The 24562-nt window shown below is 40.2% G+C and overlaps 1 protein-coding gene across 3 annotated transcripts; it reads left to right on the top strand.

The window, feature by feature from the left end:
- The first annotated feature begins 47 nt into the window (after positions 1–47).
- LOC122975126 (aryl hydrocarbon receptor nuclear translocator-like protein 2) lies at positions 48–24562 on the top strand. Of its 3 annotated transcripts, none has more exons than XM_044343358.1 (18): positions 48–347; positions 552–709; positions 10957–11068; positions 11186–11224; positions 11309–11350; positions 11584–11741; positions 11826–11908; positions 12002–12094; positions 13809–13926; positions 14103–14252; positions 17306–17515; positions 18000–18101; positions 18367–18517; positions 18762–18817; positions 18928–19039; positions 19288–19378; positions 20004–20100; positions 21518–24562. In XM_044343358.1, exons 1-18 carry the CDS (start codon positions 337–339, stop codon positions 21673–21675), a joined length of 1941 nt encoding a protein of 646 aa, XP_044199293.1. In that variant the 5' UTR covers positions 48–336; the 3' UTR covers positions 21676–24562. The 3 variants fall into 3 exon arrangements, with proteins under 3 accessions (XP_044199293.1, XP_044199292.1, XP_044199294.1); XM_044343357.1 differs by having other exon boundaries at positions 55–347; positions 17306–17540; positions 18000–18106; XM_044343359.1 differs by having other exon boundaries at positions 63–347; positions 599–709; positions 17306–17540; positions 18000–18106.

Below are 24562 nucleotides of genomic sequence, written 5' to 3'. Positions count from 1 at the left end.
CCAAAATGCGCTCATGTTTAATGGCATCAAAAGAACACGCATAATCATATACAGAGAATAAATACATTTTAATAGATGTTAATTTTGAAACACTAGCCTATTTTCAATGCTGCGTTAATGGCACCGAATACATTTAAAGCAGAGTCTACCATTCTGGAAATATCATCCAGTTAAATCCAGAGAAATGTGTAATATGTGTTTATTTGATTTGTTTTCATATTTTAAAGGACGCCGATTCATGACCGAGAAGAACTTAAATGAATGGACCGCAACTGGACTAGTAAATCAGCGTTTGCTCTGTCGAGTAAACTCGGGCATGAATGAACGAGAAAGGCGATGAAGGAGGAGTAAGTGTGAACTCTTTCCTCGCTTCCTTGTTTCCTAAAGGACATGGGTGTTCCCGTTCTCAGCCAGCCCTCACGTTCCCCCATCCCCACCCCCCCTCCCCCTACACCACCACCACCACCACCACCACCCCGCCTTCTTTGTAAAAAAAAAAAAAAAAAAAAAAAAAAATGAAGTCAATTATACAACACCCTGGCTCTCCGCAGGTCCCTCCTCTCCTCATCTCCTCCTCTCCTCTGCATTACTACTACAGCTGGTGGCTCCACATGCGCCGCGGCGCTCCGTAGCCTCCAGCGGGCATACCGGCTCCAGTCTGTAGGCATGTCGGCCGGGGGCTCAGACGGGACGGCGGACCGGCCAGCAGGTAAGTGCTCCGGGACGGGTCACTTGGGGATAACAGTAGCCTACAATATGACTGCGTGTAATTCAGTTTGATACTGTTATTACCAGCGAGACCAAACATTTTCTTTCCTTTTCTTTGGCCGGATAAAATCAAAGCAGAGGTGACACTTCTAGAAAGTAGTTCTGAACTTCTTCAGTTCCTTATTGCAGCAGACAGTGAGCCCAGAGGGAGATGGTACGTTCACTGTTAACTTTTTGGTTAATTCAACTTCATTGTGTTCAGAGGAGGTGACAACACAAGCGACCACTTGTGACAACAAGCCGAGCGGGAAAAGTAACAGACTACTGTGTAAAGTAACGCGTTACTGAGCTGTAGCAGCTGCACTCTTAATTACTGCACCTGATGCCGGGTGGCACAACCGGTAAACGGCTCTGCTGTCCATTCATTTTTTTCCCGTACTACGTGCTCGTCACGCAGGGAGGGGGGCATAAACCTCATGGGACCACATGACCGTAACCATGACGACGGTTTCTTCCTAACCTTGTTAAAATTTTTGAAAAATCTCTAACCCTAAATTACATGTTTTCCCTAACCTGCCGGAGTGTTTGTATTTGTCTGACCTTCACCAAACTGGCCAGGAGCTTAGTTTGTCACGGGTTTGGCCGTGTATTCTCTCCCGTTCAGCTGCCTCCCAACTGGGTCAGTAGATCAGTAGAGCAGCGCTGCCTGCGCCGTACAGCAGAGGGAGGTAGTCGCTCCCAACAACAGTACAGTAATGTCAACCAGCAAAAACTTCTGAAGCCAGCTACCACTAGATCTGACAAAAAACAAACAAAAACTCTAACAAATGAACCTAACAAATACCAGAAAGTCACTTACTTAGTGCCACAGTGCCATTAGTGTTTAATCATACACAAAGGAGCTTAAAAACGTCACCCAATGTGATAATGTAGCTAATTTAAATAATTACTCAGTTACAGAGACATGCTACAAAAAATCTTGATTTTTTAAAATTAATACTTTTATATAGTAATTAAGTAAAAGGAGAAACTGTAACAGACAAATGCTACATATAAGTACAAGTATAAATTTAAGTACCATAAAGGTATCAAAGCCTTATCAGAAAAATGTCCATAACTATCAAAGGTAAAACAATAATCCACATTTCAGAGAGTTAAATGTTTGCTGTGATAATGTGTAATCTATTGTATAGGTGGTCTAACTAATTCATGTGCCATTGGTTGTTTAAACTTAATTGCATCATATTTTGTGAAAGTATGTCTGTGTGAAAAATTATGCTAATTAACTATTAACACACAGCATCCACAGTTTATTTATTTCAAAGCATAGCACAAATGTGTGTTTATTCAGTTGATTTCCCTTTTCTGTCTTTCTCTCTCTCTCTAATACACAAAAACACAATTATGCATTCAATTATGCATCTGGCTGATTGCCTTTCTATTATGGAAGACAATATTTAGGCTTCCTAATGTTGGACATAAATATAACCTCACTACTCTGACTGTGTCAAGGGCCATTGGTCTTATATTAGCGGTGTTACTGATACCACAATGTACTGCATAGGTAACATAATTTCACAGTGGAAAAAATAATCAAAATGTCAATTTATGTTCCTCAAACTGCTCCTGCAGCATAACTCTTATTTCCATAACTCTTATAAACTCTTATGTTTAAAATGCTCTAAACAGTCAATAGTTGAGCCAAAATGTGATGTAGGTAAATGCACAACTTCTACTGGTCGTCTGATAATCAGCTAACACATGCGTGTGATGAAAAGAAGCATTTTGAGTCAGTGGAGTTACTAATTATTGGTATTAAAATTAAAGTTTAAATTTCAAGTTTAAGTCAAGGTTTTTTCCCAGTCAGATTTTCCGGTCGAGTCTACACCTCTTGTAACCTTAGTGACCAGATAATGGAAAAGAATGAAATATTTCCACTGACACTGAAAAAATGTCTCACTGAATGGAAATATTTAAGTGCCATTAGCCTATTTAATTTTTTTTTTCTTAAGTAGGGACCTAGCACTTATACGTCACCTCCATTAGACTGGATAACTGGCTTTTAAATATAACATTTCAACTAAAACACACTTTTAAAGGTGTTGACCGTTTGACAAATTCTACATTTTAAGTGACATATTTGAATAGCACACAATAAATACAGTTTTTAAAAGAAATATATACTTACAAAAGGACTTTATTCCTGTGTAATCTTGTTCCAGAAACACCTGGCTAACTGCATGTGTCTGGGTAAAAGAGGTAAAGCCTCTGCTATAACTTTCATGTTCCATAGTCGTATTCCTGTATTCTTCGGTGTAATGTATATGCAGCTCCCTGCATAAAAAATAATTGTACTGTATGTGCTTTGTAACAAAGTCTCTAAAAAAGTCTCTAATTGCAAAACATCCTGAACACATGCATGTACTAGTTTGAGCAATTGCAGGAATTGTAGGTCAGTAAACCAGAAATAACCTAGAACATACTGTACTCTAACTGTAGGATTTAAGGCTTGCCTTCTCTGTATCCATCCAAAACCACAACACAGTGGTTATATTCCTAGGGGCAAGTCAAGGCAGTGAGCTCTGGCATAACGCGACTGTATAAATGTTTAAGGTGGATCAAAGCATACTGACCTTGAACTGAGGTGAAAAGACATTAGAAATACTTAACTCAATTGTGTTCTGCATGTCGCCCACTTACACAAAGACAGTCTGTGATGCCAAACAACTTTGCCTCTGTGAAGTATTTTCTTTGTTCCTGTATGCACAAATATCATGTCATAAAACTGTACAATATCATTGAGTGTTAATGTTTTTTCATAACTTGCAAACACAAAAAGTACACATTCTATACAATGAATACACAGCTATACTTCCACTACAGTATTTCTATTATTACCATTATTGCTACTACTGCTGATTTACTAAACTTACTATTACTGTTGTTATTATTACTACTGATATTACTACTACTACTATTGTAAAACTATTACTACTACAACTGCTACCATTTGCAGTAGTACGATTACCACTACTATAGTACCTTACTCACAATGGATTAGGGTTAGGGTTAGGGTTAAGATTAGGGTTAGGGGATAAGGATTAGGAGCATGTGTGATAAATAGTTATCCCAACATTTTTGACATTATCATAATTATTTAAGGATCATAAAATAAAAACAACCAACCAACAATTAAAAACCAACAGTTATCTCAAGAACACAAAATCTATATTTTATCACAAGAAAAAATCATGATACTACTGTCAGTAGATGCTGCTAGTGCTTATACTGCTACAAGTATGTCTGTTAAATTGCTGTAATATGTCCGCTATCACTACCAATATTACAAATGAACTGAAAACTACAATGAAGGAAAAGGGAAAGGATACAAGAGCTGTTTCATTTTCAGCTAACATAGTAAGTGCTGAGCCAAGTTGATAATATAGGGAAAAAGTTCAGAGAGAGGTTCTGTGATATTGCATTTTGAATGAGTAAGAAATGGAGGTGCACAGCAGGTAAGTCACTGTTTAGGCACACATTAGAGGTCTGAACCGGGGCCACTAATGGATTAATATCACTTCAAAGGGAAGTGGTCCCGGCTCTGTTGATGGATCTCGAAATTGTGTCCTTGAAACAGCCATCCGTGTTTCATATCATCAAAAGGAAGTGCTCTTGTATGCTAGAATGTGAATACTGTACAACCATTTACACACATAGTATTCAGGCTGGCTGTTTGGGAGAGTGGTGAAAAATGATAAAAAATTGTTGCCTTGGGGATGAGGATGTTTTTACACTTGTAACCAAGACTGTATATGATTGTTGTGATTCCTTTGTCTGGAAATGCATATGCTGTCTCTCTTAGCCAAAGTATTGATCGAATGAGTCGCATCCTACTGCAGACAACACAAATAGTCTCTGGTTCTGCATCTAGTGTTTAAAGTGAACTGTTAACAATTTGGTCAATTCAATTTGAGAAAGTAGCTTAATTTAAATGTGCTCTGGTGAATATTAATTGATTAATTATGATAATTATTTCCTAAGTAATGCAAAAAGTGTTAATATTATGTGAAGTTCCATATACTTTATGGAGTGTTGAGCATAAATGTAATAATTATATTACAATAATATTATTACAATATGTATTTGTATGTAGAAGCTATTCAAATAGTTAGCCATGCTAGCAAACTGGCAGGTTAAAACACAAACTATAACTCTGCCATAAATAAATGTCATATACAGTTCATTCAGACAGTTGTGTAAATTTATGACTAACAGCTTTGGAATATAAGCTGCTAAATATAAGCTGCTAAATTTCCATGCTATGGGAATTTACAATGTAATGAAATATGATACATAAGTTAAAATAAATGAAGCACCTACCAAAATGCTACAGGGTAGTTTGCAATAATACAGTGTGAATAACCTCACGATTGAAGTCATTCATTCATTTTTGGACTAGCACATACACTAATTGCAGGACCAGTTTTGGGCTTTTTTATTGTATTGGCTTCGTAGTGGTTTGTATTGTATTAAGGATGTGGCATTGTGATATCATGTGTGTAATTAAAACAGGTCATCTATACTCCATTTTCCACCACCAAATACCTTGAAGTTATTCAAGTGGGACTAAAACGCTTGTTAGAAAAAGTGCTGCATTAAAGAAGTGCATGTAGGTCATATCATGCCCTCTCTTGCTTATACTGAGTTAGTTACACTTCTGTACATCTCCACCATTGCATTTCTGGATTTTAATACTAAGGTATGTCATCTGCTGCCCTGCAGGCTTGGCATCTTGTCAGCAGTCTTGTCACGACTGGAGCTTTTGGCTCGGGCGTGACTCAGAATGTGACCGTCTATACGTGTTCTCAAAACCGCACAAAGCAGGCACTGTCACTTTCTACATGGCACGTTTTATCCAGTCAGCTGGCAGCGCTCACACTAGTGCCTGCAGGGAATATTTCCCAACATATGAGGAAACAGGAAAAACAGTGTGACGATCGAGGCGGCATGTTGTGCAGCATCAGCGGTGGAGAGATGTGGTGGGTGGAAGGGAGAGCCGGCAAGCGTTCGCTCCCACATTCCACTTTTGCGTCAGAGATGACCCACTAAACTCCTCTGAAGGGATTAAAGACATGATGTCAGTATAATTAAAGTCCACTCCAGTTCTGATCGAACTGTTTAAGATATGCAGGTTTGAAAAGCTTCCTGTGTTTGTTTATGAGGTGAGGTGGAAAGAGGCAGTATGACCTCTCAGCCATGCTCCCCTTACTTCTAGTTCTTCTTTCAGGAACCTCTAAACAAAGTGTTGTTCATACATCACTGCAAAAGTTGAGGACGACATTAAAATGAACTTTAAAGCTTGAAAAATAAGTGTCCCTGCCAGTATTGTGAAAGTAGCAGGAAGTATGGGTTAACTATTAAATGATTACCATTAATATAAATTACTTTTCCTTCTCAAGTAAGAGTACAGTTGAACAGCAGGATAATATGGGTCAGTCATGGTCAACAGTCACGTTGAAAAGCTTTCTTCACTTTTATCAGCACTTTTTTCCCCAAATGGATGTCACAATTTGATGTATGGGAGTCCTGAGTGAGAAGTAGGTCAGTGTTACAGCATTATATAAATGTTAGGTAACACGATAGCCCAAACCCATTTACTCTCACGTGCCTTCTAAACCGACAAACTCACAGCATAGCTGGAGGTTTGGCGCCGTTCGATGGCAACCTTCAGCCAGTGCACTGAGAGTTCGCCTAGAAACAGATGACTACGGAGCAGGGCTGAGCAAATGCTTTCTGCTAGCGTGTGTGTGTTTGTGTGTTTGTGTGTGTGTGTGTGTGTGTGTGTGTGTGTGTGTGTGTGTGAGAGAGAGAGAGAGAGAGAGAGGAAGGAGGGGGTGTTGCATTGGCGGGAGACTAAAGAGAAACGAGAAGACAAAAGAGAAGAATTCTGGCAGCCCTATCCCCCGAAATGTTTTTGGCATACATGGGTCAGAGTCGGCTTTAAAAGTAGTAAATGCCTTTTTCTGCAGTTGGATGAACATTCCTGAGTGAAATAGCCTTTTAAAGACAATATCTGCCGCCCACTACTGCAGACACATTTATGAGTCATCTTGAGTGTTCTCAAAAAAAGTTGAGCTTTTGAGAAACCAAAAGATTTCAAATATTAATTGGTATTCACGTAGTTAGAAAGCTGTTCTTAAATATCTTTCAAAATTAACAAAAAACCTAAATAAACAAAGTTTTATAGGCATGACCTAAAAAACTAACAGTGACCTCAATGATACACAAACACACTGTATGGGCTACTTTATGGTTGGCAAATATTTCTCTTTGCTGCTTTGTAGAGCTTAATTATTTATTTATGGAAACAAAGAAAGGCCATAATAATTTGAATCTTATGAGCAAGTGAAGAGCTAATTGTAAAATTTAACCATGACTGAATACTTAATTTTGAAATTTAAATACCACCGAATTCATAGCATTTAATCATACTTTACTTTGATAACCATCTGTTTTTAATTTGTGTAGTTTGAATTCCCCTCTTTGAAATTCTCAGGTCATTTCAAGTTGGGCAATTTCACAAACTTTTTTAAGTATCATTTAGGGGTTCACAAATTTAGAAAAATCAATTGTTTGAATGTTCAAGGACGACACTGAGGAGGATTCTTGTCGTAGAGCGACCAGGATGACAACCCCTCTTCCCTCTTTGGGCACAACGGTGATGGACTGGTCCTGCCAGTGACCCATTGCTGCTTGACAAGTAGGCCTGTTTGAGTTGGCTGCTCAGAGGATGGAGACCCCTCTACCTCTTCAGCTGCCCTGACCTTGTGCCTTGGTCCCCAAGATGGCGCCCATCTTTGCTTATGCGCAGCATGAGTGAACTGTTCTACTGAACTCGAGGCCCCCGGCCTTGACCAGCTGTATCACCCGTAAGGCATCAGAGCAGCTGGGATCTCACCTCTGCCCCTAGCAGCCTCCCCCTTGCCCGCAGGGACTGGGAGGGGGAGCACCACCGCAGCAGCGCCATCAGTTTAGCCATCTCACGGGGAGGGCAGGTGACCAAGCTCCTGCCAGCACCAGCAACCCCGGTCTTACCCGGCCATTCCTACCTCCTCACTGTGAACAAGGCTGGAGACTATACTACCGCCAGCAGCCTTATCCAATAGAGGGTGTAAATATTACATGATCTCCATAAGTGTTTTTTCCAGCACACACTCTGACACACAGGTTGATTAGAGTATTAGTGCTGTTAGCCCTGAGAGGCACTTCCGTGTCTGCTTGTGATGTCCAGGTGAGGGCCAGGTGCTGCAGCCCCAAAGAAAGATAGTGACCAGGACACCTCAGTGGACCGATTTTACCAGATAAAACAGGCCACAGGTGAGTGGTTTTTCTTCACTAAGTGTGCACAGCGAGCCTAAGCAAGAGCTGGGAGCCTCACTTAGCCTCGGGAGGTGTGACTCTCCACCGCCCTCCATGACTGGCTCATTGGGGGACGGAGTGAGGGACACAGCGATGTCACTGTTAGCCTTAGCCACTTCATGGCCCTTTTTACTGGAGCCCCCTGTGTGCTTCCTCTCGTGACAGGAGGGGCAGTACGGGTGGGTCCATTCCAGCTCCCCCCGTTGATCTCATTGCCCTGCTGCTTACAGACACTCAAATGGAATGGGTGAGGATTTTCAGCCCTCTCTCAGTCTGGCTGTACAGGACTCTGTGGAGGGGTTACTGACTGCAATTCGTAACGTATGTATCCAGCCAGGTGACTGGATGACATCCATAGACCTCAATGATGCGTACTTCAATGTCCGCATCTTACCTCACCTAAGGAAGTGCCTGCGATTTGCAGTGGGGGGTCAGAGTTCAGTATCATCAGTACTTCTGCCTCCCGTTTGGATACTCTCTGGCCCTGTGCATGTTCTCCAAGTGTGTGGAGACGGCGCTTGCGCCACTCAAAGAGAGGGGTGTGAGAATCTTGACCTGCATAGATGACTGGCTGATTCTTGCCACATCCAGGCAGGAAGTGGAAACCCACACAGTGCTGGTCATTCATCACATCACACAGCTGGACTTCGTCTTGGGCTGCTTTTGGACTTTTGGACACCATGACTGCACAACTGTTGGAGGAGCGTGTGGAGGCGATATTGCAACTGACCCAACGCATAAGACCCACAGCCTTAGTGCCAGTGAGAAGTGTTATATTGCTTCTAGGAATGATGTCAGCGGCCCACCCGGTGGTGCGCCTGGGGCTACTGCACAAGAGAAATCTCCAGTGTTGGTTCGCACAACTCCGGCTGCACCCAATCAAAGACAAACAGTACATGCTCTACGTCCCCGCACTGGCACGGAGGGATGTGGCATTCTTGGACTCACCTGGACACCTCCGCAAGCAGGTGCAACTGGGGTGCATCTCTCATTATGTCCAGGTCTTCATGGACGCCACCCTGGCTGGTTGGGGCAGGACCCTTGACCAGGCAAGCATAGGGGGCATGTGGTCAAGCTCCCCCCGCCACATCAACCTGCTGGAGCTCACAGCGGTACAGAAGGTGCTGCCCCACTTTGCCCCACAGCTGAGCAGGAAGCATGTCATGGTGAGGTCAGACAACACTGCTGTGGTGGCCTACTTCAACAGACAGGGGGGCTCAGATGATCAGCTCTGCACAAGATAGCGGTGTCTATTCTGACCTTGATTGATCAGAGATGGCAAGATGCCCAAGCATCACCTGAAAGTCCGTGACGGGAGGGGCAGGCAGCGTGGGTCCGTTCCAGCTCTCCCCATTGATCTCATTGCCCTGCTGCTTACGGACAGTCATTCAGCGTGGGTGAGGAACATTGCCTCATCCACAGGATGTGGATTGCCACCGGATGTCCAGAGGGGGTCCAATAGTGGAGGAGTGGAGCCTCTCCCCGGACGTCTATTAATCATGCACAGCCTATTTTTAAAATACAGGAAATAACAGAACCAGAAGTGGCCAATATTATCGATGCACTGAAAAGCTGAAAGAATGCTCACAGGCTTGACACCAACTTTCTGAAATTACACAAAGACTCTCTGATACGTCCGATTACACATTTGATTAATCTGTCATTCAGGCAAACAGTTGTTCCATCAGTTTGGAAGGTGGCCACGGTTACCCCGATCTTTAAATCTGGGGAAAAAACAGACATGGCTTACTATTGGCCAATCAGCATCAGCAATTTTTTCTCAGGGTGCCAAGGCAGAGCCTTGTACAGATAAACCAATAGCGAAGCCTTCCTAGAGGGCTATGCACGTACACATGGAACTGGAGTCACATCCATGTAACCACTATTTATGTCAATCAAATCAATCGAAAAAAACAGTTTCAGATAAGCAACTGGAAATTTGTGAACCCCTCCCCCCGAACTTAAAATGACCTTCTGGAAATTTGGAAGAGGGAAATTTAAACCACATACATTCAGATAAATGGTTTACAAAGTCAAATATTTTTATTGCTATCAATTCAGTGGTATTTAGATTTCAACATTAAAGATACAGTGTTAAGGATTTAGTGGCACCTAACACTGAGGTTGCAATTTATTCATCCAAGGTTGCAGATTGCAACAAACTGAATATCACCCCTCATAAAAGAAATGTAATGTGAATGAATGAATGAAATGTAATCAATGGATATGTAAAACAAACAGGATGCAACCATTTACTGAACTGTAATAACAGATAGGAACAGACAGCCATTTTTACCAGATGCCACAGTAATGCATAATTCAATCATTTTTAAATGACCACCACTGTGATTCATTTACAGGGCTTCAATTATGATAATATAATTTTTGTCAGTTTTTTGGGAGAGGCTGTGGGGCGTTGCCAGTAATTAACCCAAGATATCTTATATAGCCTGAAGGTGCACCTTTGTTCTTGTTTGCTTTATGTTATCCAATCCAAGTGAGACCTTGCTGATTTGTGTGCATGTTATTTTTCTGTTTCTTCATCCACTTAAATTTTAAGGTCAATCAATTGAAATTAAAATAAAGCTTTCTAAAGCTTTGTTTTTCTACATTTGTTTCAAGGTCCAATCAGCTTGATTCTTCTGGATCATTTCTTTGTATTCAGTGCTCTGAATGAACAAAAAAGCCTAGTGGCAGAGCAAGTCTTATTCATTCATTCATTCATTCATGGTAAATTATTAACTAGTGCTACGGAGATCTCAAGGTTGAAGTGTTTATTTGCAATCTCACATCACTGGATGGTGGACTGTGGATGTTTTCCTGTATCAGATCCTGCTGCAGAGCAAGAAGGCCCAAGCCAAGCAGGCTCCTCGCTGCCAGCTGTCGAGCTGCCAAGGAAACGAAAGGGAGATGTGGAGGAGCGGTCAGACACCCATGTACAGTAAGAGGAGCTCTTTTTACTTTTTGTTCTCTGGAGTAAAATATGTTTACTGCACTATTCTTATTTTATATTACATCGCATACAATATTTTCCAAATATGTCCATTTGATTTTGCAGGCAAAGCCTCGACTTCCAAATGGATGAAGACCTCAGCAGGTACGCTGAGTTCTTGGCTTTTTTTAAAATGCCATGTAAATAAAAGCAAAGACAAATTTGATTTTGATTCCTTTTTATTTGCAGATCTGAAGGAGAAGATCAGCAAGTCAAAATGAAATGCTTCAGGTGATTCTATTTTTACATCAAATTACCGTGCCATCTATCTCTTAAAAAGCTAGTGTCTGATGTGACCAGCTAGTTCAAACAATAATGACATCAACAGTTTTAGAATAACTGCATTATGAATTTCAGGTTAATATTTTCTCCTCAAAATAGATACAGGAGGTAGAATATTGTTCAAGAACTCTTCCTCTCAAGTTGAGTAGAACAGACTGTCTGATAGCTAAATGCGCCTACAGGGAACCTCACCGCCAGATTGAGAAGCGGAGGAGGGATAAAATGAACAACCTCATTGATGAGCTGTCTGCCATGATCCCCGCCTGTCAGCCCATGGCTCGTAAACTTGACAAACTCACTGTGCTGCGGAAGGCCGTGCAACATCTGAAAGCCCTCAAAGGTAACCATTAACCCATCTGGTATTTAAAAATGTCAGGGAGTGTCTATTCTGCTCCATCTAAGTTTGTGTCTCCTGTCTTTTCAGCTGGGACGAGCAGCGCCTTCACTGATGCCACCCACAAGCCTTCCATCCTGCCTCATGATGACCTCAGGCACCTTCTGCTCAGGGTATGTATGACCACAACTGGTCCCATTTGATGATACATCTATTTATCCATCTATATATCTGTCTATTTATGTATTTATTTATCTACCTACCAGGCTGCGGACGGTTTCCTGTTAGTTGTGACTTGTGACCGGGCCAAAATCCTGTTCATCTCCGAGTCCGTCTCCAAGATCCTCAACTTTAGCCGGGTGTGTTAAAGTCCTACAACACACACTCATTTTGCTGTCATCATCAATAATGAATGTGAAAAAGCAGAGTTGCAGTGCATCCTGTTGGTTTAGCTGGCTGAGCATTTATTTCTCTCTTTTGAACATTAAGTTATCAAAATCAAGTAATGTTAGTAATATTAATGGTATTGAATCTATGAAGTATGAAGCCCCGAAACTGACAAAATGTACTGAGAAGTATAACTCAAAGGAGAGTTAAAAAGAGAGTGAATATTACATTCCTGTTAGGGCTGGACGATATGGACAAAATCAAAAATCATAATATTTTTAACCAAATACCTTGATATCGATATTGGGACAATGTTGTAGGGATGACTACTGCTTCCACAAAATATTTACACAACAAGATTTTTGATAAATAATCATCAGTTATGTAGATATAATGACTAAGTGGGTAAAGACAAATAATAGAACAGCTGCAACAGTCTGGTAAGTTGAGAAAATGACATCACTTTACTGTAATGCAGCCTTTAAAACCAGGAAAAGACAACACTTATGCCATATCAGGATATTATTATATCTAAAATCTAAGACGATATCTAGTCTCATATCAATCTATATATATATATATATATATATATATATATATATATATATATATATATATATAATTTCCATACATTAGGTGGATATAAAACGGACTCCAAATGAATACTAACCTTGTTCCATATCTGCTAGATGTGAAGATAAGCAACTGTTTGCTAACAAGTTTGCCATATCAACTGATGTCCTCACTTTGCCAAAAAATCATGATCAATCATGAAAATCAGATAATTGCAGGTGTAAGTTTTATTTATTTTATATTTTTTTATGATTAATGGTAAACAAAAAAAGTAAAGCTTTTTGCTTGTTTTACTAGCTGATTGGAGATTAAAGGAAAAGTATAAAACTACATTTCTTTTTACACTCAATTTTAATTATTTATCTAACAATATTATTTATTGATGTATTTAGTCATATTTTTGACTCGTCTGATAAACTTTTACTTCGTTTTGTCAGTGTCAGGGTGCCATATGTAAACCTCCACTACATCTTTGTGCTGTTGCCACATGATCCTTTTGTGGTTGAGGAACCAAATCTTTACAACACAAATTTGCGTCAGTCTGCAGATTTTGTGAGAAACAGAAACACATAAAACATTTTACTTTAACTCCGATGAAGGTCTGATAATACTGTACATAAAACTTAAAAATCCAGGTCAAATTCTTTCAAAATCTGCAGGGCTTGCGATCCCTTAGGTTTTATACATTTTCAAGTCTGTTTGTAGTGCTTGGCAGCTAGAATGACAACCACACCTGCTCTACATTCTTAACCACATTTTCCAGCTTTGAGACGGACTTTAGGCAAGTACAGTGGAGAGGGATGGAGATTAGAAGACACACAAGTGAAAAGCTTCCAGAGAAATTTGACTCTACATCTGCAGGGCAGCATGTGTTATTTAGGGGCTTACCGCTAAACCATGACTGGATTCATGCTGTAACAATTCTCTTATTGGTTCTATTCAAAGCCCTCATTTACAGTCCAGATACTTTTCCATTATGCAGAGCTGATAAATATTTTTAAATTAAGCAGTTTTGCAGTGCAGATGTAATAGTGCAACGTTGACAAGGACAGAAAAGTAAAACAGAGATAGGAAAAGTGTGTCTAAATGGATGTGTGTCATTTGTGTTCACAGGTGGACCTGACAGGGCAAAGCTTATTCGATTTCATTCATCCCAAAGACATCAACAAGTTGAAGGAACAGCTGTCGTCTTCTGAGTTATACCCCCGCCAACGCCTCATCGATGCTGCAAGTAAGTCCGTTGCCATGTCAGCGTTGACATTTAACTGAAGTTGACACTGTAACCATATGTGGAAGAGTTAAAGGCAACTGATCAACATGGGAGCCAGCTGAAATAAAATTCTAGCAAACTGACAACAAGTGCTATACAGTATGTAATTCCCATGAATGTTGTCTGTCTGTGTGCAGCTGGGGTTCAGGTCCAGGCAGATACCCCTGTCAGGGCATCCCACTTGTCTACTGGAGCCCGACGATCCTTCTTCTGCCGCATGAAGCACAGTCGGGTGGCGGGGAAGCACGAGGACAAACGCTCGCTGCCCAGTACTTCCAAAAAGAAAGGTGGATCAGATTGTAATCCAGGCTACGAGGTTTACAGAGCACCCTCTCTGGCCAGCTTTACCTACCCATGTATTGATATCATGACTATAGCATCATTTGAGAAGTCAACATCCAACTCAGCTCAGTTAGAGATATTTTTGTCAAGGACTTGAGCATTTATAGGCAGCTGCGGCAGTATCAGCAGAGTAATATCTGTGTTAGGATATCTTATAAAGAAAAAAATTCAGTGTGAGTACAGAATGGGGAAAAACACTTACAGAACTTAATTAAACACTTACACTCCTCCCACTTTGAAACTCTATGACCTGCATGAATATGATTGGACGTGACAAGTTAGTTGATAGCCGCACAGCTGGTGATTGAGCCAGTGATTGTAAAGCATGAATGAAACAGCTAGTGTTATTCAGCTAATCCAATCTGACTTCAGTGCTCTTTATGCTTCAATATTCTTGTATATCCATTCAATTATAGAGGAAAGCTCTATTTCAGAAAAATATGTAAAGACAGAGACTGTGAATCCCCTTCCATGACCACTAGTTCTCCAATCTGGGTCTATTGCTCCATGCTGTGTCCTATTTTCCAGCTCTGGATCAAGTAAGTATGTCCAAATGATTCTCAGATTTGCTCCACTTGGAACACCAGATGAATGGGATGTGCTGCTGAGGGCAACGCAGCAAGTGGCAGAAAGTTTAGACTAAATTCTGTTGGTTTTTGAAATAGACTCTATTGCAGTTGTCAGATTCTTCTTTATCATTGAAAGACAACAGTTCAACAGAAATTCAGATTCATTGTCAGAATCTACAGCATGTTTATAGACAGAGTAGAAATAAACACAGAAACACACTGAACCTCTCTGCTCCCCAGCTCCCCTAGATAAAAGCTCTTTTGGATCATCTGTATACCTCGTTCTTGAGAGCACTGAGGTTATTCAGTTTAGAGGAACTGCCTGATTGATTTTTTCTTGAAAAGGTGGAACTATTTAGTGTTGTGTGTACAGTCATGTTCGGTCCCGGACCTGCAGGGCTCAAACAGATGAGAGGGGGGGGGGGGGGGGGGGGGTTGTGTGTGTACGAAAACATTAATAAGATATTTAAATGTGTTTCTAGGCAATGAGGTCAGTGTTCAGGCAGTCAGTGGAAAACAAACTAAAAAAATAAAGAAAAAAAAATGGAACATTTATGGTCTGCTCAGGCTGCCAAGGAGGAAATAAAGAAATTATCTGATCTGGATCCTTTCTCCACCTGTTCGCAAAGGTTTGCTGGTGTTGAGTGTAAGTAGTTGAGCCTTATCTTTCATTCCTAAGCCAAGGCATGACCTAATGTCCATGGTAAAGATCAAGAAAGACATCTGTTTTATTTTGAGCACCTATAAACCAATTGAATGAATTTACACATTGATAGTTACTTAAATGTTGAGAGGAAACAAACAATGTTTTTAGTAATGACCAAAATGTGATGACATATATACATCAGTATTGTCCATTGTCAAAATACACATTTCCTAACTTTGCACAATGTGGGTCACTTTTCCTGTTTGATTTATTGGTGGAAGGAATTCAAACAGATGCAGCAATTTAAAACAAGTAGTCCTGCACAGGAAGTAGGTCAGCGTTACGGCATTGTATAACCACAAAGTAAGAAGGTGGTCAAAACCCCACTTACTGTAAAGCTGATTGCGGTGACAGAACCAGGAGATGTGGTGCCACTCAGTGGCAAAGCTCAGCAACTGCACTGTGGAATATAAGCAAGGGAAGTAGTGAAAATCATAGATCATATTGTGTTTAGCTGTCATTACATTTTCTCTCATCTGTTATATAAGAATAATATAATTTTAATGACTAAGGAATTCAAAATACACGAAGTCATCGATTTATTACTTTTCAGGTACCATTATAGCAGTCTAGTTAAATCTGGTTAAATGACCCTTCATTTAATAGGTTAAAGGAAAATGTGATCCTATGAAAAAACAGAACCAAGCATAAATCGATCCTACTAACAAGTACTGTATTCTTTGTGTATGCTAAACCTGATAACTGGGTGACATGTTCCTTCATTATGATGATCATGGGCAGTGTAGCCTTTATTGACCACATACATTGTTCTGGTGGCTTAAAGCTGCATTCATTGATTCAGCGCCACAAGCTGTAAATACAACACTAACATTACATACATTATCAATGTATGAACACTGTATTTACACATCCAGCAGATACGGGTTTGTGTTTCTGATTAGCTGGTGAATGTAAGTCTAATATTCACTCCATTTTTTAGCTCTGAGGGAAACATCTGTCTGTTAATCTGTTAAATGCTCCCTGTTCACCAACTAGTTGCAAACTTCGTGTGTCTGCTGTTTGATGTTGGACAGGTAGTGTACAGTGGGTTTATCAGAGCTGAAAACAGATGCCAGTTGAGTCATTTGATACATTATTACTATAAAAATATTGATTATATGAGCTTTACAAACTCACTAGAGCACCAGACATGTATTATCTTCCACAGCTGAAAATAGTCCCCAACAAATGCAGTATTTCCTCCTGTTTGAGTAATATTTGCTAAACACTGCAGTGCCCACCTGTTATAGGAAATTACTGAGCCTTTTAAAAAAAATGAAAATACACTATATACCTGTGAGCTGTTTTTAAAGATTTATGTCGTCAGTAGGGACAAGTGGGCGCCAGGGCTGATTGCCACAGGCAGCGCAGGGAAGACAAAGTATTTAGAGACTAGACTAGACATGACAGGATTTCATGACAGTAACAAAAATATATGATATACTGTATGTATAATGCCAGTCTTATCCTTTGGATCAAATAGACACTATACTGGACCCTAAATGTCTACAGGAAACCATCTAATTTAAATAAATGGTGGCTTCCTAGTTCCTGTTTAGCTGGATACTAATACAAACAAGATGTTATGAATAAAATTGAAGCATGACACAAGTCAACATAACTTAATTCCATGGTGGTCCGGATATATTTACTTGAAGAGGTCAGATTTGAACTGTGTTTAACTTGATTTTGCATCATCTATTGCTTGCTTTTCTGCCCACAGACACTTACAGATACTGCACCCTCCACTGCACTGGATACATGCGGAGTTGGCCGAGCAGTCAGCTGGAGTCAGAGGGTGACGTGGATAAGGAAACCTCTAACCTGACCTGCCTGGTGACCGTATGCCGCTTCCAACCCCACGTGTCCCACCCGCCTTCCAAAGAAATCAACGTAAAGCCCACCGAGTTCGTCACCCGCTGTGCGATCGACGGCAAGTTCACTTTTGTAGACCAACAGTGAGTTTCCCTGATTTTATCTTCCTCCAGCCGCACCATTTACCTTTCCCGTCGTGAATCGTGGATTTGTTATGAACACAGGGTTCCACTGAGCAAAGAAGGTCAGAGCAAAGAAGGTGTTGTGGTGAGGAGGCATACAGCACGTTTTGTCCGTTCACTGTCAGTGGAGATAATCCTTTCTGTCTTTGCCGTTGTTTCTCAGAAGGAGCTGTGCATCTTGATGGCATCACATGAAAATATCTTCTCATTTGTTGGGGAGTAATTTCACACCTCAAGTATAGTGAATCATTTTATCGCATTTCCCATGTGTGTGATGATGATGCAGATGTTCAAGGCTGACTTTCATCCTATTTTCATCGGTCACTGTTTTTGATGGGCACAATCCTGAGAGACAGTGAGAGAGAGACACAGGGAGAATGCCAGAATAACCAAACCCCCTTATTAACCTCTCTCTCCCAGAGCCACGACAATCATCGGTTATTTGCCTCAAGAAGTTATCGGCACGTCGTGTTATGAGTACTTCCACCAGGATGACCTGCAGCACCTCGCAGAGAAACACAGGCAAGGTGATGGAGCAAAGCCACCACAGCTGGCAGATTTAATACAATATCTATTTATAATTGTAGCCCAAAACAAAATATCCACGTTTAGAAAAATGTAGCAATCCTACTTGTGTTTTTTGTGAAGTTCAAGAAATTGACCTTTTCTAATAAATGGCAACCCCTAGTACTAACCAACTGGCTACCAACTGTAGGATTTTTTTTGGGGGGGGGGGTAAATGTTTCATTGTGCTTTGTCATGACACTTGTGTCCAATGTCTTGGCAGTTCTTCGAAGCAAGGAGAAGATCGAGACACAGTGCTACAAGTTCAAAGCAAAATATGGCTCCTATGTTTTACTCCAAAGTCAGTGGTTTAGTTTCACAAATCCATGGACCAAAGAAGTTGAGTTTATCGTGTCCTTAAACAGGGTTATCTCGTAAGTATTGATTAATTTATAAAGAAGTGGTTAAACAGCACCTCAGATACAGTGTCATTATCAGAGGTGTGAGTGTGAGTTCCTTACAACAAATCCTGACACAATCTACTTTACACTGATTTGACAAAACGTTCTCATGTAACATCCCCATGTTGTGCTTCATGATGCCATCTTAACACGTCTTTAAAATACAGTTTATATATAGTATGAATATAGCTGCTGAAATACTCCTTTGTTCCAACAGGGGGCCTGGTCACACAAAGGATGATGAGGAGGCAGGCAGCTCAAAGGCACTTCAGGGTAAGAAATACATACTGTGTATTTATAAAGACATTTGTCTGTTGTTTGATTTTTTTAATTTTTTTTTTTTTACAAAGGCTGATTTAACTACTTCCTTTCTTCTTCCACAGAGGACACAAAGCAAATACCCATAATTCCCGGTCTCTCAAGTGGTGTGGGCACAATGATCTATGCAGGCAGCATAGGGACCCAAATCGCAAACGAGCTCATCGACTCCTACAGGTGCATAATGTGTATATATGTATAAAATGGTAAAACTAAATAGAAATGTTTATTTTCCCTCTGTATTTGTATAAGATTGGATGGGATGAGTTTTTGCTAAAGTGTTAGGGTATATCAAATATAAGCACAGGATATAAATAAGGTATATCCAGCCTTTAATAATAGATAAAATAAACGTAAAATCTGGATTTATAGTTATTTAATTATAATTACATATATTATATATTATTATGTGTTCCTACCTGTAGGATGAATTCTTCTCCATCAAGCGGTGCTTCCAGTCCGTTTGGGCCAGCTCAGGAGAAGTGTCCACTGGTTTCTCCACAAACCAGCAGGAGTGTGAGTGACCTCTTTATGTTTACAGCTCATTCACATGGAGGCACACAACACTCATTTTGTTAGCACTTACTATAAAGCTTCAGTCATAATTTGGCTTAGTAAACGTTGCGACAAAGGCAGGTTTAATGCAAATGCATGGCAACTGAAAATTTATACTATTGTGGCATAATGACATATATAATTTTATGCTAATTTTAATGTATTTTAGCTTTTATGCTAATTGTGGCGATGTGTGGTATTTTCTATGCAAATTACAGCTCTCTCATACCTATTATGAAATATATATTCAAACAAATTATTGGAGACATGAAGAGTTCTGATAATGTAGGCACATAATTAGGAGGCAACAATAATATGTGTTGTCACATGATGGAATTATTCCATCATGTTACTAATACTTTTACTTACAGCACATAAAACATTGGAGCTTTGTTTCCACCACTGCATGCTCACATGTCACATGTTACAGTGTCTCTGTAAGCCTGAAAGTCAAATGTAAGAGGTATCACACTTCTAAGAGAAAACAAAATAGAAAATTTTGTCTTTGGCTATTTCAACATTTTTCTCCTGAGTCTTTTGACATGGGGCCCTGTGCAGTGTTTTAACATTACATGACTTGTTCCAGCCGTCCAGCAGAGAGGAGGCAGCAGGCAGCTCATCACAGTCCCAGTCTGACTCAAGGACAGCAGCGGGTGCTAGCAGTTCAACTTCTGAAAGTACAGGTACTGTGAGTAGGATCATAAATCCATGGTATCACAGTTTTTCTCTAAATCTCTTCAAAGAAGAGGAAGAAATCCAAACCAAGGTCTTCAGCATTTCTTTTGACATTTTATACTAGCAAAGAGGAATAAAAGCAACCCAAACCTTTAGCCTCAAACCTTCCTCAGTATGCTATCAAATCTGAGCTCAGCAGTCTAGATCTATACGGTTAACTCCACTATCCCACAGCTGCCTCAATCATTAGGTGGTCCAATTAGGTGATATAAGAGATGACAGAAGTAAAATCCAACATTTCTACAAATGCAGGTCCATGTTCTAAAAATGTACACAATACTACCAAAACCTTTATTTCTGTGGGGCAGAATATAAAAGTAGATGTACTGTTCTACAAACACCACAGACAAAACTCTCCAATATCCACAGATGTTCTGAAAGCACTTCTATCTATAAATCATCTGCTCTTGTACAAGGAAAAGAGTTAACTGATGGGGTATCAGGCCTTGAGTACAACAGATGTTCTTATAATGTTCTTTAAAACTTTTGCCCTCTTACTGCATTGCATACAGTCAAACGTGTACATCACTGAACATGATATTAAAAAACTCACAAAATTGCATGCAAAACAGTAAAATAATGCATTGCATCCTGTCAATGGATAATCTATGTAGTTACGGGATGTCATTTTAGTTTTATAGTTTTCCAAAACAAGAATTTGTTAAGATTAAGAGAAGTGGGACAAATGTACTATGTCACTAGCAACTGAAAGCATGTGGCTTGGCAAAAGGCACTCTGGGAAACAGTGCGAAAATCCAAGAGGATCCAACTGCAGACCTTATGTCTGGGGTACCTCAGGCCTACAAGTCAATGGGAAGGGACAAGGGTCCCCATGCATGAGACATGCCACTACCTTAAGGGTATCTAGAAGTAGGGAACTTCACTTCTGTTAGCCGTCTTTTCTATTTTACCAAAGAACTTAGTGTTAATGTTATTTTCTTTCTTGTAGTGTCAGGTGTGAAGAAATATTCACCTAAATTAGCTAAGACGCATCCTTGCAAGTTGAAAATCATTCAACTTAAGTGAAAAATTCTCACTTATCTGAGGACTTAATGAATCTTGTTCATAAACATACAGAGACGAGAAGAAAAAGGAACAAGATTGGAGGGAAATACCAGAAAGAATTTGAGTTCCTGATGAGTTTGGAGTTCAGTCAGAAGCTGAACTGAACACAAACATGGTCCATTGTTAGCTAGCTTTCAGTTAACATCTGTACAGTTAATACATTGGCTGTTTGGGGCAAATAAAAGCTGTTTTGTGGTCAAATCTGTGCGAATTACACAAGGCATAAATTCACTTCGTGGTCTGTAAGAGTTTCCAAAGGGGGTCCTGAAGTTTTGTTTTATGTCGCTCTGTCTCACCCAGGCGAGCCGTCCCAGCTGGACTTGGACAGCATGGTGGTGCCAGGCCTGAGCAGCTTCAGTAGTGATGAGGCAGCCATGGCCGTCATCATGAGCTTGCTGGAGACAGATGTGAACATGGGTCAAACAGGAGACTTTGAGGACTTACACTGGCCTTTCTAGGGGGCACACAGACCGTCAGTCCCTCTCAAATGTTCTTGTGCCGTTTTCTTGCTGTTTGCCAAGAACTTGGGCGTTCAGTCGATGTTTCCCTGACTGACTGATCCAGCCTCGCACGATTGAACCCACTGGACTTGTACCAAAGGCTGCAACAAATTGTACTTGAGGAAGCCTAAAGGACAGAAGTTCAAGTTAATAGGAAATGTTATGACTGTGATTACCCCTGGGCCCACGCCTAAAGGAAAGTGAGGTTAAAGTGTCCCTAGAGCCTGTAATGGCTCAGTGTCTTCCTCAGTGACACATCCTTAAGGGGCTTAAACCAAGACTTTCCACAGCAGAAGAGCTCTCTGTTCACTCTGTGCCACCCTGTTGCCGTCTATGAGTGACCAAGGTCTGGAGGTGAGTCAGACTCCTGCCATGTGCAGTGCTGCTAGAGAAACTCCTCAAACCTTTGACATTTACAAAAGCTGTGGTACCCAGTGATAACTTATGTGTCTGTTCCATTTTTTAAATTCTGTTTTTAAAAGGTCCCCTCCACACACATTTGAGTCATGTTAAAAGAATACTCTGCTGAGTAATGTTCTGTCTGATATTGTGTCCAGTAATTACTGACAAGGCTATAAAGAACGTCTGTTCCTTCTCCTTCATTGAGAATTCGAGACTCTATGGATGTGCAAATATGGAGATGCCTTAGGCTTCACATTAGGTCCAGTCCAGGTGCACTCCAATTTTGAATATTATAGCTTATTCTAATCATGCCTTTATGTTCAGAAACGTCAGAAAGAATGTCAGCACACTGCAGCCATCATGTAGAAGTTTAATTGACTTTTACTGAGCTGGCCAAGCAACTTTCATACACTTTAACTGGCACAGAATCATCATATGATCAGAACACATACGCTCCGCTAAGTCTATCAATAGGTGCTGGGTGTATGCATAGTCAGAACGGATTATTTAAGAATTATTATAGTTTGAACACAAGTTGTGTCTGAAGTTCAAAGGATTAATACAGCCCTTTATCCACTACACATTTCAAAGGAGTCAGCAGCCATCAGAGAATTAGTGTAACCAAGTTTTTACATCTAAATTGGAATGCAACATTTATCACCACCAGATGGCTGACTAACTAACAACAGCTATCAGCAATGAGACATGTGTCATGGAGAAAGCTTTACCTTGGGACCATTTTCAATAAAATAAATGCTTGAATATTGACTCTCGTTTACAGTTTTGGTCCCAGGACAGATAGTTGAAATGACATCTGGCTTTACAATCAACCCAACCCTTCTGATCTCATTGGTGTCTCTGGTTTCTGGTTATAAAACTGCACAACCCATTCAATTTCAAAACTTAAATCCTTCGACGCAGGTTATCCCCAAGTTGAAAAGTAACTTTTTACTTAAGATTCAAAGTTTTCGTTATGTACTTGTGTCATTTGCATATTTGACTATGCCTTCTACAATAGTTGTGATGGCCATATGCAGACATCTTAAATTTGAAATCTTCCCCTTCAACAGAGAAATCGGATAACAGCCAAACCACATCTGTTAAATGAAAGTCCAAAATACACGGGAAGTGACCATTTCTCCACAAGCTTGTAAAGTGTCTGCTTTCATATTGAATGTGCACTAAAGGACTGAGCCCTAGTATGCCTATACTGTGTTCATATATCTTACTGTACTCCAGACAGTTCTGTGAAGGTAATCCACACTGAGCTCCTGGGAAAATATGGAAGGTCTACCATAGATGTTATGGTGAATGTTTTCCAATGTAAACAAGGGACAAGCCAACATGTTTTTAGGAGGAAAGATTTTATTACTGTTGCGTCATGTCTTATATCTCCCTCCCCTTACCCCTCCTGTTGTCACATAACAGTATTTGAACAGCCTACCACTGCACAGAAATTAGCCATTGTATGTGTGTTGCTAGGGAGACAATAATGTTGCAGGTTGTGTTTCTGAATGTTCCATTACCACAACAGCCTCTTGTAAAAGAAAACTCCACCCTGAAGCATCTCATCATTGTTTAAAAAACAGCTATTGGGAATAAACAATGCATTTATATAGGGAACAGGCCAAACTGGCCAAAGTGAGGTAATCCCAGCAACTCCAATACATATTCAACAGCTAAAAATGATTAGACAATTTAAAACATCTTAAGCTATCATCAGGTTTTGGCGTCATTCCCAAATTGCAAAAAAAGAGCAAAATTAAAAGAGGTGGGGCAGACCAACTTCCATATAAACAGTAGCTGGAAAAAGACCAGAATGCAATGCAGCCACAAGACAGGTTGAAGTTTGAGCAAAGAATGTAGCACAATCATACCCACAGTGGAATAATCACACTTTCAAGCTATTTATTTTCACATAGATCCTACTTCAAGATCAGCAGGTTAATGACAGTTATCTGGCATTGGTAGGCAGATGGAAAGAAAGTTCACCAAAAAAGTAAATTACATTTTATTACAAAATGTCCCTTGGAATGTACTGTGGATTGATATTAACAGTGTATGAGTATGTGTGGGTGGATTTTACTTTTAAAATCAGTGACTGGCCTTCATACAGCACATGTAAACTCTGGTTATATCACTGGTTCCTCTAATCTTGAAAGCATAATGTGATTGTGTAGCCTTGAACACATGTTGTTTCTAACATTGTTCAATTGTAAATCAACCATTATGCGCTCTTTGTGGCTTTAAAAGCAAAAACAGTTGGTACTGGACAATATTTGCTGTTGCGATCAGTGCCATTTGAAATGGACACTAAAGAATATTGAACATGCCCTGCTATCAAAAGTGTCTGATATTTGTATGTGCAAATTGTTGTTGATGTATCTGCTGTAATGAGGAATGGAAGTTGAAGTCTTTTAAAGTAAAACAGTTTTTTCAGTAA

This window comes from Thunnus albacares, chromosome 23, assembly GCF_914725855.1.
Source record: "Thunnus albacares chromosome 23, fThuAlb1.1, whole genome shotgun sequence".
NCBI classification, from domain to species: Eukaryota; Metazoa; Chordata; class Actinopteri; order Scombriformes; family Scombridae; genus Thunnus; species Thunnus albacares.
Note: the sequence above shows the minus strand (reverse complement) of the source record. Positions and strands in the feature narration are given on the sequence as shown.